At 47.2% G+C, this 16,096-nt stretch overlaps 1 protein-coding gene across 1 annotated transcript in view; it reads left to right on the forward strand.

The window, feature by feature from the left end:
• CRCP (CGRP receptor component) overlaps window positions 1-14,469 on the forward strand; it is a 30,205-nt gene extending 15,736 nt beyond the window's left edge. Inside the window, exons 5-6 of the mRNA XM_075264944.1 lie at window positions 861-918; window positions 14,215-14,469. Of these exons, the coding sequence (XP_075121045.1) occupies window positions 861-918; window positions 14,215-14,358 (202 nt within the window). The 3' untranslated portion in view covers window positions 14,359-14,469. The remainder of the gene's footprint in view (window positions 1-860; window positions 919-14,214) is intronic.
• Window positions 14,470-16,096: the final 1,627 nt, after the last annotated feature.

Consider the following 16,096-nt stretch of genomic DNA (forward strand, 5'->3'; position numbering starts at 1 on the left):
GGCTTAGATTCAGATTTTGCACATTATTCTTTCACACACTTTGTTTTGTGGCAGTTTTATTGGGCGGTTAAAAATGCAGTTTCTTGAAGCATTTATTAGGTGCTGTCCGCTTTACCAGTTTGCACCTTCTGTAACAGGATTCCCATACACAACCTGTTTTTTCCCAAAGACTTGAAGAGGTTTTTCAGGACTTATTCATTTGTGACCTATCATCAATTTATTTTCACCTGTCAAAGATCAGGATGGATTTAACACCCAAACCCCCCCATAGATTAGCAGTCTGAAGTGGTAGCAGAGCTCCCTGTGTACAGCACTGTGCTTGGTAAGTATTGAAGAAGTCACCCAAATACTGCGGCCTCTTCCAACAGCTGAAGGTCCTGGGTGTCAGACTCCTGACCATCATCAATCGATGACCTGTTCTAAGGATAGGTGATCAAATATTAAGCCTGGAAAACCCCTTTAACTCAGAGAGGTACTGTATCAGAGTGCACAGTAAGAAGTCATTCTAAATGGGAATTACAGTAATTTTTAATAAACGAGCATGGCCAGAATGTAGTGCTGCTAACTAGTGCTGAACAAATAGTAGATCCAAATACCTCACTCGCGTAGGAATGCGTTTTAGCGGCCGGCAAATCGTCACAGCGCTTAACCTCTTGCTGTTTGGCCGCTTCCACGCGTTCCTATGGGAGCGAGGTATTCGACGAATAGTTTTCAATACTATTCGCTCAATACTGCTGCTAATGTTTAATATAGGTTGTATAAGGATTACTTTTGTAAAGGTGAATTGCTGCTTCTATTATTTCATTTAGTTTTCATAATGCATATTGTGTCAAGAAATAACTATTGTTCCATTTTTACAGAGCTGAAAAACTACAACTACTTAACCACCGACCTATGACAGCAGTAGAAATTCAACTGGTACGTACAGATCTTTATAGCCTATTGTGACTTCTGTATTCCTTAGGACAAAAGTTTCTGTGAAATATTTATGCTCTATAGTGAATATTGCTTTTAAAGAGGAATCACCCACAAAATTAAGAAAATATCGGTACATAAGTCATTTATATCTTACGTTTTGCACAACATCTGATCTGTGGCTTCAATGGTTGTCAATAGAGATGAGCGAACAGTGTTCTATCGAACTCATGTTCGATCGGATATTAGGCTGTTCGGCATGTTCGAATCGAATCGAACACCGCGTGGTAAAGTGCGCCATTACTCGATTCCCACCTCCCACCTTCCCTGGCGCCTTTTTTGCTCCAATAACAGCGCAGGGTAGGTGGGACAGGAACTACGACACCGGTGACGTTGAAAAAAGTAGGCAAAACCCATTGGCTGCCGAAAACATGTGACCTCTAATTTAAAAGAACAGCGACGCCCAGCTTCGCGTCATTCTGAGCTTGCAATTCACCGGGGACGGAGGTTTCCGTCCAGTTAGCTAGGGCTTAGATTCTGGGTAGGCAGGGACAGGCTAGGATAGGAAGACACTGTGTAACGTGTAACGTGGCACTGACGGGCTCAATCGCCGCAACCCAGCTTTCCCAGGATCCTGAATGCGTATGATCCGTATACCCGATATATACCCCTGATACCCGTTCCAACGGTGTGCCCCCCCACCTTCACCCCAGAAATACCCTGCAAGTCCCCTAGCAATAGAATTGGTGCTATATACACCCACAATTTTTGCTACTGGTATATAGTGCCATTGTCTGACTGGGAATTCAAAGAATATATTGGGGTTACGTGCACCCACAATTTTTGCTACTGGTATATAGTGCCATTGTCTCACTGGGAATTCAAAGAATATATGGGGGTTACGTGCACCCACAATTTTTGCTACTGCTATATAGTTCCAGTTTCTGACTGGTAATTCAAAGAATATATTGGGGTTACGTGCACCCACAATTTTTGCTACTGGTATATAGTGCCATTGCCTGACTGGGAATTCAAAGAATATATGGGGGTTACGTGCACCCACAATTTTTGCTACTGGTATATAGTGCCATTGTCTCACTGGGAATTCAAAGAATATATTGGGGTTACGTGCACCCACAATTTTTGCTACTGGTATACACTCACCGGCCACTTTATTAGGTACACCTGTCCAACTGCTCGTTAACACTTAATTTCTAATCAGCCAATCACATGGCGGCAACTCAGTGCATTTAGGCATGTAGACATGGTCAAGACAATCTCCTGCAGTTCAAACCGAGCATCAGTATGGGGAAGAAAGGTGATTTGAGTGCCTTTGAACGTGGCATGGTTGTTGGTGCCAGAAGGGCTGGTCTGAGTATTTCAGAAACTGCTGATCTACTGGGATTTTCACGCACAACCATCTCTAGGGTTTACAGAGAATGGTCTGAAAAAGAAAAAGCATCCAGTGAGCGACAGTTCTGTGGGCGGAAATGCGTTGTTGATGCCAGAGGTCAGAGGAGAATGGCCAGACTGGTTCGAGCTGATAGAAAGGCAACAGTGACTCAAATAGCCACCCGTTACAACCAAGGTAGCCAGAAGAGCATCTCTGAACGCACAGTACGTCGAACTTTGAGGCAGATGGGCTACAGCAGCAGAAGACCACACCAGGTGCCACTCCTTTCAGCTAAGAACAGGAAACTGAGGCTACAATTTGCACAAGCTCATCGAAATTGGACAATTGAAGATTGGAAAAACATTGCCTGGTCTGATGAGTCTCGATTTCTGCTGCGACATTCGGATGGTAGGGTCAGAATTTGGTATCAACAACATGAAAGCATGGATCCATCCTGCCTTGTATCAACGGTTCAGGCTGGTGGTGGTGGTGTCATGGTGTGGGGAATATTTTCTTGCCACTCTTTGGGCCCCTTGGTACCAATTGAGCATCGTTGCAACGCCAAAGCCTACCTGAGTATTGTTGCTGACCATGTCCATCCCTTTATGACCACAATGTACCCAACATCTGATGGCTACTTTCAGCAGGATAATGCGCCATGTCATAAAGCTGGAATCATCTCAGACTGGTTTCTTGAACATGACAATGAGTTCACTGTACTCCAATGGCCTCCACAGTCACCAGATCTCAATCCAATAGAGCATCTTTGGGATGTGGTGGAACGGGAGATTCGCATCATGGATGTGCAGCCGACAAATCTGCGGCAACTGTGTGATGCCATCATGTCAATATGGACCAAAATCTCTGAGGAATGCTTCCAGCACCTTGTTGAATCTATGCCACGAAGAATTGAGGCAGTTCTGAAGGCAAAAGGGGGTCCAACCCGTTACTAGCATGGTGTATCTAATAAAGTGGCCGGTGAGTGTATAGTGCCATTGTCTGACTGGGAATTCAAAGAATATATGGGGGTTACGTGCACCCACAATTTTTGCTACTGGTATATAGTGCCATTGTCTCACTGGGAATTCAAAGAATATATGGGGGTTACGTGCACCCACAATTTTTGCTACTGGTATATAGTGCCATTGTCTCACTGGGAATTCAAAGAATATATTGGGGTTACGTGCACCCACAATTTTTGCTACTGGGATATAGTGCCATTGTCTGACTGGGAATTCAAAGAATATATGGGGGTTACGTGCACCCACAATTTTTGCTACTGGTATATAGTGCCATTGTCTGACTGGGAATTCAAAGAATATATGGGGGTTACGTGCACCCACAATTTTTGCTACTGGTATATAGTGCCATTGTCTCACTGGGAATTCAAAGAATATATGGGGGTTACGTGCACCCACAATTTTTGCTACTGGTATATAGTGCCATTGTCTGACTGGGAATTCAAAGAATATATTGGGGTTATGTGCACCCACAATTTTTGCTACTGGTATATAGTGCTATTGTCTCACTGGGAATTCCACAAATAATTTGGGGATTCATTCACCCTACATCTCAGGCTCTTGCCATATTCACCCAGGTTGTCAGTGCTGCACCAGCTCGTTCCCAGACAGCTCGGCCCGAAAAACACGTTACCTATATAGAGGATTTGGACAATGAAGACAACATGTTCTAAATCTAATGTCTGCACCTTCTCCAGAATTAAAATAAAGGCAGCGTTTAACTTTCAAATAGCACTGCACAAAGGAAGAGCCTATCAGCTTGTCTCATGACATGCTACTGAAAAGTGTCATTTGTGTATCTTAATGTAAATATAGTTGTATAAGCTTTTTGGGTTTTAGGCACTGCCAAGTTATTTATTACCACCCGCTCCCTTATAATGATGATGACGCCAAAGTCACTGTGGGTGTTCAGAGCTCACAGCTTTGGTTGACATTTGTCTTGCTCTCTGTTGGTACCAGCTGTCTTTTTGGATACCGTAAAGTTATGTTGACTTTATTAACAGCTATAGAAGCTTTAGCCAGGTTGTGACGGTGTGTAACCCTAACAACACTAAGTGGGATACACATTAATAGTCAGTCTATGTACGCTAAACGTATCACTGAAGTAATTTTTTTCCCTCTCCCCTAATATAAGAAAGGAACAGACATTAGACCTAGACCGGGGTTCGAGGCTTGTAAAAATCCAGTATTATTTGTTCTTCATGATGTGAAATATGTGTTGAAAAGCAACCCAAGATGAAGTCAGCCATGTGTGCCAGTGTGTTACTTGGCATGCCTTTGCTGGCCCCAACTGTAAGGGTCACTCTCCATTTCCTCCATTTTCCACTCCCCTTCACACCATTTGTGGTGAAGCAATGGGATGCACTGAAGTGCACCCTCTAGCCTCGTGTGGGACAGGGACATCAGATGCCACTCCAACCCCCTCGTCTTCCTCCGCCAGCCAACGGTGCGAAGATGAGAGGAGTGTGCTCTGAATGTTTTCTGCCTAGCAGAGGCTAGTTCTCACTTACGAAAATGGGCCCCACTTTGACCTGTATATCAGGCACAATGGTGTAGGTTTCAAAGAAACATGGCACCAACAAGTTGGAAAACGTGGGCCATGCGTGGACCGTGTTTGAGTCTGGCAAGCTCCAGATCTGCTACCAGGTTCCAGCCATTATCACAGGCGCAAAAATGCCAGGCCCCAGGTGTAGCAGGGAAAAAAAAATGCCATCTCAGCCAGGATGGCATCCCTGACCTCGGAGGCACTGTGCTGTCTGTCCCCCAAGCTGATCAGTTTCAGCACGGCCTGCTGACATCTCCCCACGCCAGTGTTACAGTGTTTTCCGCTAGTAGCTGGGGTGGAGGTTGCAGCATCGTAGGGTTTCAGTCTACTCCTGCCATGAATTTTGGCCTGGGAGAGGAGATAGGCCACCCCAGTTTGCACCCGGGGACCAGACTCCACCACATTCACCCTGCCTGTCATTAACCCCTTCCCGCCGATGGCATTTTTTGATTTTCGTTTTTGACTCCCCTCCTTCTAAACCCCTTAACTTTTTTATTTCTCCGCTCCCAGAGTCATATGAGGTCTTAATTTTTGCGGGACAATTTTTTCTTCATGATGCCACCATTAATTATTCTATATAATGTACTGGGAAGCAGGAAAAAAATTCAGAATGGGGTGGATTTGAAGAAAAAATGCATTTCTGCGACTTTCTTACGGGCTTTGGTTTTACGGCGTTCACTGTGCAGCCAAAATGACATGTCCCCTGTATTCTGTGTTTCGGTACGGTTCCAGGGATACCAAATTTATATGGTTTTATTTACATTTTGACCCCTAAAAAAAATTCCAAAACTGTGTTAAATTTTTTTTTCTAAAAGTCGCCATATTCCGACGGCCGTAACTTTTTTATACATAGGTGTACGGGGATGCATAGGGCGTCTTTTTTTGCGGGGCCGGGTGTACTTTTTAGTTCTACCATTTTCGGGAAATGTTATTGCTTTGATCACTTTTTATTCAAATTTTTATCAGAATTAAAACAGTGAAAAAACGGCGGTTTGGCACTTTTGACTATTTTTCCTGCTACGGCGTTTACCGAACAGGAAAAATATTTTTATAGATTTGTAGAGCGGGCGATTTCGGACGCGGGGATACCTAACATGTATATGTTTCACAGTTTTTAACTACTTTTATATTTGTTCTAGGGAAAGGGGGGTGATTTGAACTTTTAATACTTTTTATATTTTTTTATATTTTTTTTTTACTTTTTTTTTTTTTTTGCATTTATTAGACCCCCTAGGGGTGTTGAACCCCAGGGGGTCTGATCACTAATGCAATGCATTACAATGCTAATGCATTGCAATGCATTGCAAAAAATCATCATCTCTTTTGCAGGCTGTATACACCAGCCTGCAAAAGAGAGAATTTGCAGACCGGCTGGGAGCCTTTAACAAGGCTCCCGGCTGTCATGGCAACGGGGGGTCGGCCCTGGAGCTTGCTCCAGGAGCCGGCGATCCCTGCCAAAATGGCGGCGCCCATGCGCCGCTGGGAAGATGGCGCCTCCGGCACCTTTGACAGCAGCGCCGGAGGGGTTAATGCCTCCGATCGGTCCGGGGACCGATCGGAGGCATTAGAGCCGGTTGTCTACTGCTTGAAGCAGTAGACACCCGGCGGCTATGACGGCCGCCCGGCTCCCGGGCGGTCGCCATAGTTACAGACCCGACACGCGCCGTACTATTACGGCGCATGTCGGGAAGGGGTTAAAGATAAGCACTGCAGCATCCCTGACCACAGGCGCTTGTCCATGTTTCGGTGGTCAAGTGGACCTTGCAGCAAAGCGCAGAGCTCTGGGCCCGACTGATGTTATGGGACACATGCAGGCGCAAGGCAGGGACAGCACACCAAGAGAAGTAGTAACGGCTAGGCCCAGCATAGGGAGGTGCCCCAGCTGCCATCTGCTGACGGAAGGCCTGGGTCTCCAGAAGCATAAACAAACACCAACATCTCCAGGGCCAGCAGTTTATCGATGAGGCTGTTAAAGGCTTGGGCATGGGGGTGGGTTGTGTTGTACTTCTGCCTGCAATGAAAAGCTTGGGAAATGTGGAATGGCTGGGAAGAGGCGCATGATGGTGCAGGCCAAAAGGGCGCATGAGGGTGAACTCCCCAATGTGTCAGAGATAGGTGTGTAGGTGTCCTTGCATCATATACTTGCACCATATTTGGCTTTGGAAGTTAATTTTGTGCCAAAAAGTGGTTAAGACAGCGATCCCTCAGCTACTCCCGTTACACTGTCTATTGAAGTTACCATCTGTGGAAGTGGACCACCACTTGTAAGATCCCAAAGGAAGCAGGCAAGAGATGTGCAGTGCAGAAAAAAAGATGAGAAAATAAGTGTAGGCTGTAGAGCACAGAGGGATCGGAGAGGACAGAGCTGGTGTCGGCCAGGTATTCCCACAACATGCGCCTATACTTGTCCCTCCTGGTGACACTAGGCCCCTGAGTGGCAGTAATTTGTCCAGGGGGGCCATTAACGTGTTCCAGACCTAGGAATAAGTCTTCCAACAGGGTAGAGTTTTGCATGCCTTTGCTTCTACCCACTGTTTTTGCTGCTTAGCTTCCCTCCACATCTACACTGCTTTCACCCCTAAACATCACCCCAGTTTATGCCTTTGTTTCTACCCTGTTTTTTTTGTTGAATTAGCTTCCCTCCACATCTACACTGCTTTAGCCCCTAAACATCACCCCAGTTTATGCCTTTGTTTCTACCCTGTTTTTTTTTGTTGAATTAGCTTCCCTCCACATCTACACTGCTTTCACCCCTAAACATCACCCCAGTTTATGCCTTTGTTTCTACCCTGTTTTTTTTGTTGAATTAGCTTCCCTTCACATCTACACTGCTTTAGCCCCTAAACATCACCCCAGTTTATGCCTTTGCTTCTACCCAGGTTTTTTGTTGATTTAGCTTCCCTCTACATCTACACTGCTTTAGCCCCTAGACATCACCCCTGTCCATGTGGGGTCGGTGGCCTCGTCATCCACCAACTCCTCTTCCAATTGCGCACTGGCCCCTTACTGCAAACCGCACATGACCACAGCTTGCCCTGATGGCAACTGTGTCTCATGATCCCCACTTAGGTCCAGACAAGTCGGTGGCGGGTCCAAAACCCCAAAATTTGAAGGAAATGGCGGATGCTGCAGTATTTCTAACACCTGTTCCTGGTGCTCGGGCCTGGTCTGTGTTGTACCCTGCACCCTGCTTAACGCAGCTGCCATATCCGAAGTTGTGCTGAGCGCATGCTAATGTTTTGTGTCCAGTGCAATGGATGGGATGGGATTTCACATAAGTCTGCCACCCATGGCCACTCATGGTTGAGCAACTGAGGGAGTTGACTTTGACGAACCCGAGGGTTTTGGAGTTGGAACTACATCAAAGGTCTGTGCTGCTCACACACTCTGCTCAACACATGATATGTTTAGTGCCAGCAGTGTGGAGACGTCGCACAACAGCCGTTGTTCCAGCAGGTACAGGCGTTGTAGGAGTGCATAGAGGCTAGCAGCGGCAACTATAGACTTTAAAAACTATCCGCAAAAGCGCCACACTTTCACCAGTAGCTCAGGAACATTGGGGTACCTTTTTCAAAAGATTAGCAGCAATGAGTTAAAAACGTGGCCCAGGCATGGAATATGTTGCAGGCTGCCAAGCTACAGAGCCGATCCCAGGTTACGGCCATTATCACACATGACAACATGCCTGGGCCCAGGTGCAGTGGCAAAAACCACATTGCCGTCTCATCGAGGATGGCATGACTCACTTTGTAGGCAGTGTGCTGTCTGGCCCCCAAGCTGATGAGCTTCAGCACGGCCCGCTGACATCTCCCCACACCAGTGTTGCAGCGTTTCCAGCTCGTAGCTGGGGTCAATTTAACAGCGGAGGAGGGTGGTGTTTCAGCCCTCCTCCCAGGAATGTTGTGTGGGGAGACAAGTCAGGCCACCACATTTTGCGACCCGGTCCACGCCTCAACTACATTCAACCACTGTGCCAAAATTGAAAGGTAGCGTCCCTGTCCGCATGCACTTGTCCATTCGTAACTGGTCACGTGGAACTTTAGGGCTAAGCGTTGAATTTAGGGACCGCCTCATGTTTGGGGGAAAGTGCTGGTGTGGACGGCACAGTGCGGTGGCGCAGTAGACACTCTGCCCAAAAAGGGCAGAGTGTCCCCCAGCCGGGATTCCAACATCTCCTGGGCCAGATTTCTTGAGATGAGGCCGTTGAAGCCTTGGGCATGTGGGTGGGTTGCGCTGTACTTTAGCATGAAATGAAAGGCTTGGGAGATGGGGAGTTGCTGGGAAGAGGCGCATGATGGCGCGGGCAAAAGGAGAAATGGCAGGAAAAGGTGAGGATGAGGGTGAACTCCCCAAAGTGTCAGAGGCAGATGTGGAGGTGTCCTGGCTGCTGGTCTGGACTGCAGCGCCAGCCCTGTCAACAGTGGGAGAGGCAGTGGCCGCCAGGCCAAACGACGATTATCCTGCGCTTGCTCTCACCCACTGAGCCCAGGGCTTGCCTTCCAAAAGATGGCACCCGCAAGAGGTGGTGAGATTCCTCTCTGCAGATCTCCAACCCATCTTGGACTTGCAAATTGCACTAAATTTGTCATGTAACTGACATGTATATGATGAGTCTATCCATTGTCTGTTCATTTTGGTGAAAGTCAGCCTGTCAGCTGACAGACAGCTGTGCTTGTCAGTGATGATGCCACCGGCTGCTTGTACCCCCAGTTTTTGCTGCTTAGCTTGTCTCCACATCCACACTGCTTTTGCCCCTACACATCACCCCTATCCATGCCTGTGCCTCTAGCCATAAGTCTGCCACCCATGGAAACTCATGGTGCAGAACGTGAGGGAGCTGACTCTGAGGAACCCTTGGGTTTTGTAGCTGGTACTCCATCAAAGGTCTCTGCTGCTCACACACCCTGCTCAACATACGGTATCTAGGGTTAGATCGTGTGGTGACCTCGCACAACAGTAGGTGCTTCAGGCAGATGTAGGCCTTGCTGGAGTGTATTGCGGCTAGCTCCAGGTACTGTAGACTTGGGAAAGTGGGTGTCCAAGTGCCGCACTTTCACCCTTAGCTCAGCTAATTTGGAGTATGTTTTTAAAAATCATTGCACCACTACATTGAACACGTGGGCCAGGCATGGAACGTGTTGGAGGCTGGCAAGCTCCAGAGCCCTCCAACAAGACAAAAAAGCCTGGCCCCAGGGGCAGCGGGGATCAACAAATTGCCATCTCATCCAGGATGGCATCCCTGACCTCAGAGGCAGTGTGCTGTCCGTCTCCCAAGCTGATGAGCTTCAGCCCAGCCTGCTGACGTCTCCCCACACCAGTGTTGCAGCGTTTTCAGCTCGTAGCTGGGGTCAATCTAACAGCGGAGGAGGAGGAGGGTGGTGTTTCAGCCCTCCTCCCAGGAATGTTTTGTGGGGAGACAAGTCAGGAAAATTCTTGAAACGGGAGAGTTTTGCATCTTTGCCCTTGCTGCCTATGGACATCCCTTTGCCTCTAGCCACCATTTTCCCTGCTTTGCTTGCCTCCACATCCACACTGCTTTTGCCCCTAGACATCACCCCAGTCCATGCCTTAGCTTGTACCCCCAGTTTTTCCTGCTTAGCTTGCCTCCACATCCACACTGCTTTTGCCCCTAGACATCACCCCAGTCCATGCCTTAGCTTGTACCCCCAGTTTTTCCTGCTTAGCTTGCCTCCACATCCACACTGCTTTTGCCCCTAGACATCACCCCAGTCCATGCCTTAGCTTGTACCCCCAGTTTTTCCTGCTTAGCTTGCCTCCACATCCACACTGCTTTTGCCCCTAGACATCACCCCAGTCCATGCCTTAGCTTGTACCCCCAGTTTTTCCTGCTTAGCTTGCCTCCACATCCACACTGCTTTTGCCCCTAGACATCACCCCAGTCCATGCCTTAGCTTGTACCCCCAGTTTTTCCTGCTTAGCTTGCCTCCACATCCACACTGCTTTTGCCCCTAGACATCATCCCTATCCATGCCTCTGCCCCTAGCCATAACTCTGCCACCCCTGGAAACTCATGGTGCAGAAACTTTGGGAGCTGACTTTGAGGAACCCTTGGGTTTTGTAGTTGGAACTCCATCAAAGGTCTGTGCAGCTCACACACCCTGCTCAAGATATGGTATTGTAGGGTTTCAGAGTGTGTGAATGACGGACAACAGCCTGTGTGTGGACAGATGTAGGCCTTGCTAGAGTGTTTTTAGGCTAGCAGCGACTCCTGTGCACTTGCAAAAGTGGGCGCACAAGCGCCGCATTTTCAACAGTAGCTTCGGTACATTTGGGTATGTTTTCAAAAAACTTTGCACCACTAGGTTAGACGTGGGCCAAACATGGAACGTGTTGGAGGCTGGCAAGCTCCAGAGCCGCTACCAGGTTCCAGCCATTATCACAGGCGTAAAAATGCCAGGCCCCAGGTGTAGCAGGGAAAAAAAAATGCCATCTCAGCCAGGATGGCATCCCTGACCTCGGAGGCACTGTGCTGTCTGTCCCCCAAGCTGATGAGCTTCAGCACCGCCTGCTGACGTCTCCCCACACCAGTGTTTTAGCGTTTGCCGCTAGTAGCTGGGGTGGAGGTTGCAGCGTCGTAGGGTTTCAGTCTACTCCTGCCATGAATTTTGGCCTGGGAGAGGAGATAGGGTACCTCAGTTTGCACCCCGGGACCAGACTCCACCACATTCACCCTGCCTGTCCTTAAAGATAAGCAGCATCCCTGACCACAGGCGCTTGTCCAAGTGTCGGTGGTCAAGTGGACCTTGCAGCAAAGCGCGGAACTAAGGGCCCACCTGATGTTGAGTGACACGTGCTGGTGCAAGGCGGGGACGCCACACCGGGAGAAGTTGTGACGGCTAGGGACGGCATAGTGAGGTGCCACAGTTGCCATCAGGTCCGGGAAGGCGGGAGTTTCAACAAGCCGGAACGCCAACCTCTCCTGGGCCAGCAGTTTAGCGATGTTGGCGTTCTAGGCTTGCGTGGGTGGGTGGTTAGCGGTGTATTTCTGCCGGCGCTCCAATGTCTGAGAGATGGTGGGTTGTTATGAAGAAGCGCCTGATGGTGCCTTTGATGGTGCAGGAGAAGGAGATAAGACAGAGACAGGGGAGGATGAGGGAGAAGTCAACAAAGTGGCGGAGGCAGATGAAGTGATGTCCTGGCTCGTCCTCTGGAGTGCATCGCCAGCACTGTGAGCAGAGGCAGTGGCATGAACGACGGGCGACGTTTGTCCTGCCGTTGCTGCCTGCCACTGATTCCATTGCTTGGATTCCAAATGACGGTGCATTGAAGTGGTGGACAGGTTGCTCTTCTCAGGGCCCCTACTTGATTTCGAGAGGCAAATTGTGTAGACGACACTATATCTGTCCTCGGCGCATTCCTTGAAAAAACTCTACACCTTCAAGAAACGTGCCCTCGATGGGGGAGTTTTTCTGGGCTGGGTACAAAAGGGAACATCTTCGGACATTCCGGGTCTGGCCTGGCTTCGGCAAAGCAGCTGACCTCTGCCTCTGGACATGTCTCTGCCTCTAGCTACCCTTTTTGGTGCTGCACCTGCCTCAACATCTACACTACTTTCCCAGCTTGACATGCACCTTGTCCAGGTGGGGTCGGTGTCCTCGTCGTCCACCACCTCCTCTTCCAACTCCTGTCTCGCCTCCTCCTCCTGCACAATGCGCATGTCAACTGGCTGCCCTGACAGCAACTGCGTCTCATCGTCGTCGATGAGGGTGGGTTGCTGGTCATCCGCCACCAAATCGACCGGAGATGGAATGGAGGAGACTCTAGTGTTTGAGCATCTGGACACAGATACTCGTCTGTTAGGTCCGTGGAATCGCGAAATGGAGGGGCAGGTTGCGGTACAGTCAAAGGAAGGGAGAACAGCTCTGGGGAGCAGGGACAGTTGGGGTTATTGTTCTGGGAAGATTGGGAATTTTGGGTGGAAGGAGGACAAGACTGTTGGGTAAGAGGAGGTAGAGGCTGACTGGCTGGTGGACAATGTGCTTTAAGCGTTATCCGACAGCCATTGCAAGACCTGTTCCTGGTTCTCGGGCCTACTAATCTTTGTACCATTCAGCCTAGTTAATGTGGAACTTTTGTGCAAAGCGCAGAACTTAGGGCCCGCCTGATGTTAAGGGACACACGCTGGTACAAGGCTCAACTCACCCTAAGTGCCAAAAACACTGCTGGTGCAAGGCTCTACTCATGCCAAGGGCCTCAATCTCTGCTGGTAGCTCAGCTTAAGGTCCTGTAACTTTGTTTGGAAGGGCTCATGTTAAGGGCTAGAAAAGTGAATTTTGGAAGGTCTTACCACATCTCACACACACACACACACACACACACACACACACACACACACACACACACACACACACACACACACTCAAAATGACAGTTAAGGGTGAGGGCTTTTGGAATTCCCATTGCCTATTCCATTTGTGGTTGTCATGGGGAACGTGATTTAAAGGGGTGGTTGTTACTGTTTGTTGAGCTTAAATTGGGGTTTGTGTCCATCCATTTGGGGAGTAAAGAAGGTTTCCAGGTATTTTCCCACTTTGATAGAGGTTTTTTTGAATGTGGAAAGTGTGTAGTTGTTAGGCTGTGATGTTGGGGTAATAGAGGGTCTTTGGTGTGTTAGATGCCCCCAGACATGCTTCCCCTGCTGTCCCAGTGTCATTCCAGAGGTGTTGGCATCATTTCCTGGGGTGTCATAGTGGACTTGGTGACCCTCCAGACACGGATTTGGGTTTCCCCCTTAACGAGTATCTGTTCCCCATAGACTATAATGGGGTTCGAAACCCGTTCGAACACACGAACATTGAGCGGCTGTTCGAATCGAATTTCGAACCTCGAACATTTTAGTGTTCGCTCATCTCTAGTTGTCAACCATAATGATTGCCTTTGCCGTTCCCACAGGAATTGTCACGGAACTTTACTTGTTTTCTGAAATTTGTCTCTAAGTTTTAATAATAAGTTCTATGGAAGAGGTTATGCATGGAAAAAATAAAGCCTGTCTGTGCATTCCATGCATTGGGCCAGCTTTCTTACTAATACATAAGCAGGTTCCCTAGAGCCCAGATAATTACATTTGCAGAGCACAGCTAGGTCCTGGAAGTCTCTGTGCCTTATCTCTGCGGCTTTCTGACGCCACCATATCTGATGTACTCCTTCTGTGGGTTCGTAGAGTGAAACCGAGTCGAATCAGCAGGATACGCTGAGGAACAAACCCAGGTGCCACTCCCCAAATGGGGCTACCAAAGGACCTAGATAGATTAGTAGTAAAGATTATCAGCTCTATTTTCTCTGTGTAACCCCTTTACCTTCTGCCTATTGTTTTGAAATAGATGGTGGAAGAAAGTGAAGAAAGGCTGACAGAGGAGCAGATTGAGCAGCTCATTGAGACCATCACTAATACTCTTCCTGGGGACCCAGAAGCTGAGGCACAAGAACAAACTGCAATGGAAGAAGATGGCATTCCTCAAGAATAATAATAGTTTTCTTTTACTACATTTTGTAGCCAGTATTTATTTATTTTATTGTCACATGTCCAGTGAAATCTAAGCAATTGCATTTCGTTAAAAAGTGCATCTTGTTTTATGTTTTAATTAACATATTTAACAATTTTAGTTTTATTACTTATTAGCTGATTCGTAAGCAAACCAAACTACTTTTTTGTATTAGTTCTTTTTCTTCTAAATAAATGCTGTGTTAGTATGATGTCTTTTTTATATATTGTAATTTACTCCTTTCGACAATTTTTTTTTTTTTTTTGGTTGCATGCACTCATATTCCCACATATTTCAGGAATAATATTAAAATAGCACAGTAAGTTGATTCTGTGAATAGACTGAGGTGGAACTTTTGACTTTCAGACTTCATATCTCACCATCCACTACAGCTTCGAATGAGAGACTATCATCATTTTATAGACCTTTATCATGACTATCTCATACATAAATTTGACTATTGAATTATTTAGCATATGATTACTTATGCAGATTCTTGTCATGTAACTGCATTGTTACCGTTTTGCTTTTTTGTTTTCTTCTTTTATACTACAATTTACATCCTATTCTCACATTCCTTAATAGCACATTGTGTTATTGGGTTGATTCCCAAGGGAAAGGTCACTGGTTCAAATTGAGGATCAACCATGAAGAAGATTTCCCCCCCCCCCAAAAAAAAAATAGAAAAATTGTCAAACTGCGTCATGTGAGTGCCATGATAGAAGAATATGAAAAGTGGACGGTATAAGGCTGGTTTTACACGACCGTAATGCAAGTCCGCAAATGGTCCGCAATTGAGGGTTTTCAATTGCGGACACATTATATTCAATGTGGCCTCTTACACCACCGGATATTGTGGTCCGCAATTTATAGGACATGTCCGTAAGGGCCGTGAATTGCGGCACTGCACGGACTCGCCCATAGAACTCTATGGGCGAGTGCGGCCGGACACTGACATCTGCGGAGCCTATGTTGCCGATCAGCAACTAGTGTTGCTGATCAGCAACTTGCGGACCGTACATTCATTACAGTCGTGTAAGACCAGCCTTAGATTGGAAATGGGTGATTTGGAGCAATGAGACGAAAGTCAATAGACTGGGCTCTGATAGATGCAAATGCGTCTGGAAGAAACAAGGGAAAAAGGGGCTAATGGATCAAGAAATTAAAGGAACTGTCTGGTAGCCTGATATCATGGGGTTGTTTCCTGGTCAAGATACCTTTGGCTGTGATCGATAGTGGTCTCAATGCTGAGCTATATGTGAGTATCCTACAAGATAAGTTACTTCATACACTCGAATACTATGGATATGAAAATGATGACAGTGTTCCAGCAGGACAACCACCCAAAGCATACTTCAAAATGAACAAAGAAATGGTTCAATGACTATGAAGTAGAGGTGCTGGGTCCCCAGTCCCCAGACCTCAACCCAATTGAACACTTGTGGGTAGAGTTGTAGAGAAATACCCAAGTGAATAAACTAGTATGCACCAACTTTGGGAACGTGTAAAAGAGACCTGGGATCTGATTTCGGTTGAGACATGCTAGAATCTGATCGAGATCATGCCAAGAATGATTCAGGCAATGTTTCAAAGTCAAATGTGAATTTACAAAATAATTTAAATCTAGATTTTTAGAAGCAGAACAGTAACCGTTACATGACAGGAATCAGCAAAACGAATCACATGCTAAATAGCTGCAAGTCAAATTCATGTATGAGCC

Source organism: Leptodactylus fuscus, chromosome 2, assembly GCF_031893055.1.
Source record: "Leptodactylus fuscus isolate aLepFus1 chromosome 2, aLepFus1.hap2, whole genome shotgun sequence".
In the NCBI taxonomy this organism is placed as follows: Eukaryota; Metazoa; Chordata; class Amphibia; order Anura; family Leptodactylidae; genus Leptodactylus; species Leptodactylus fuscus.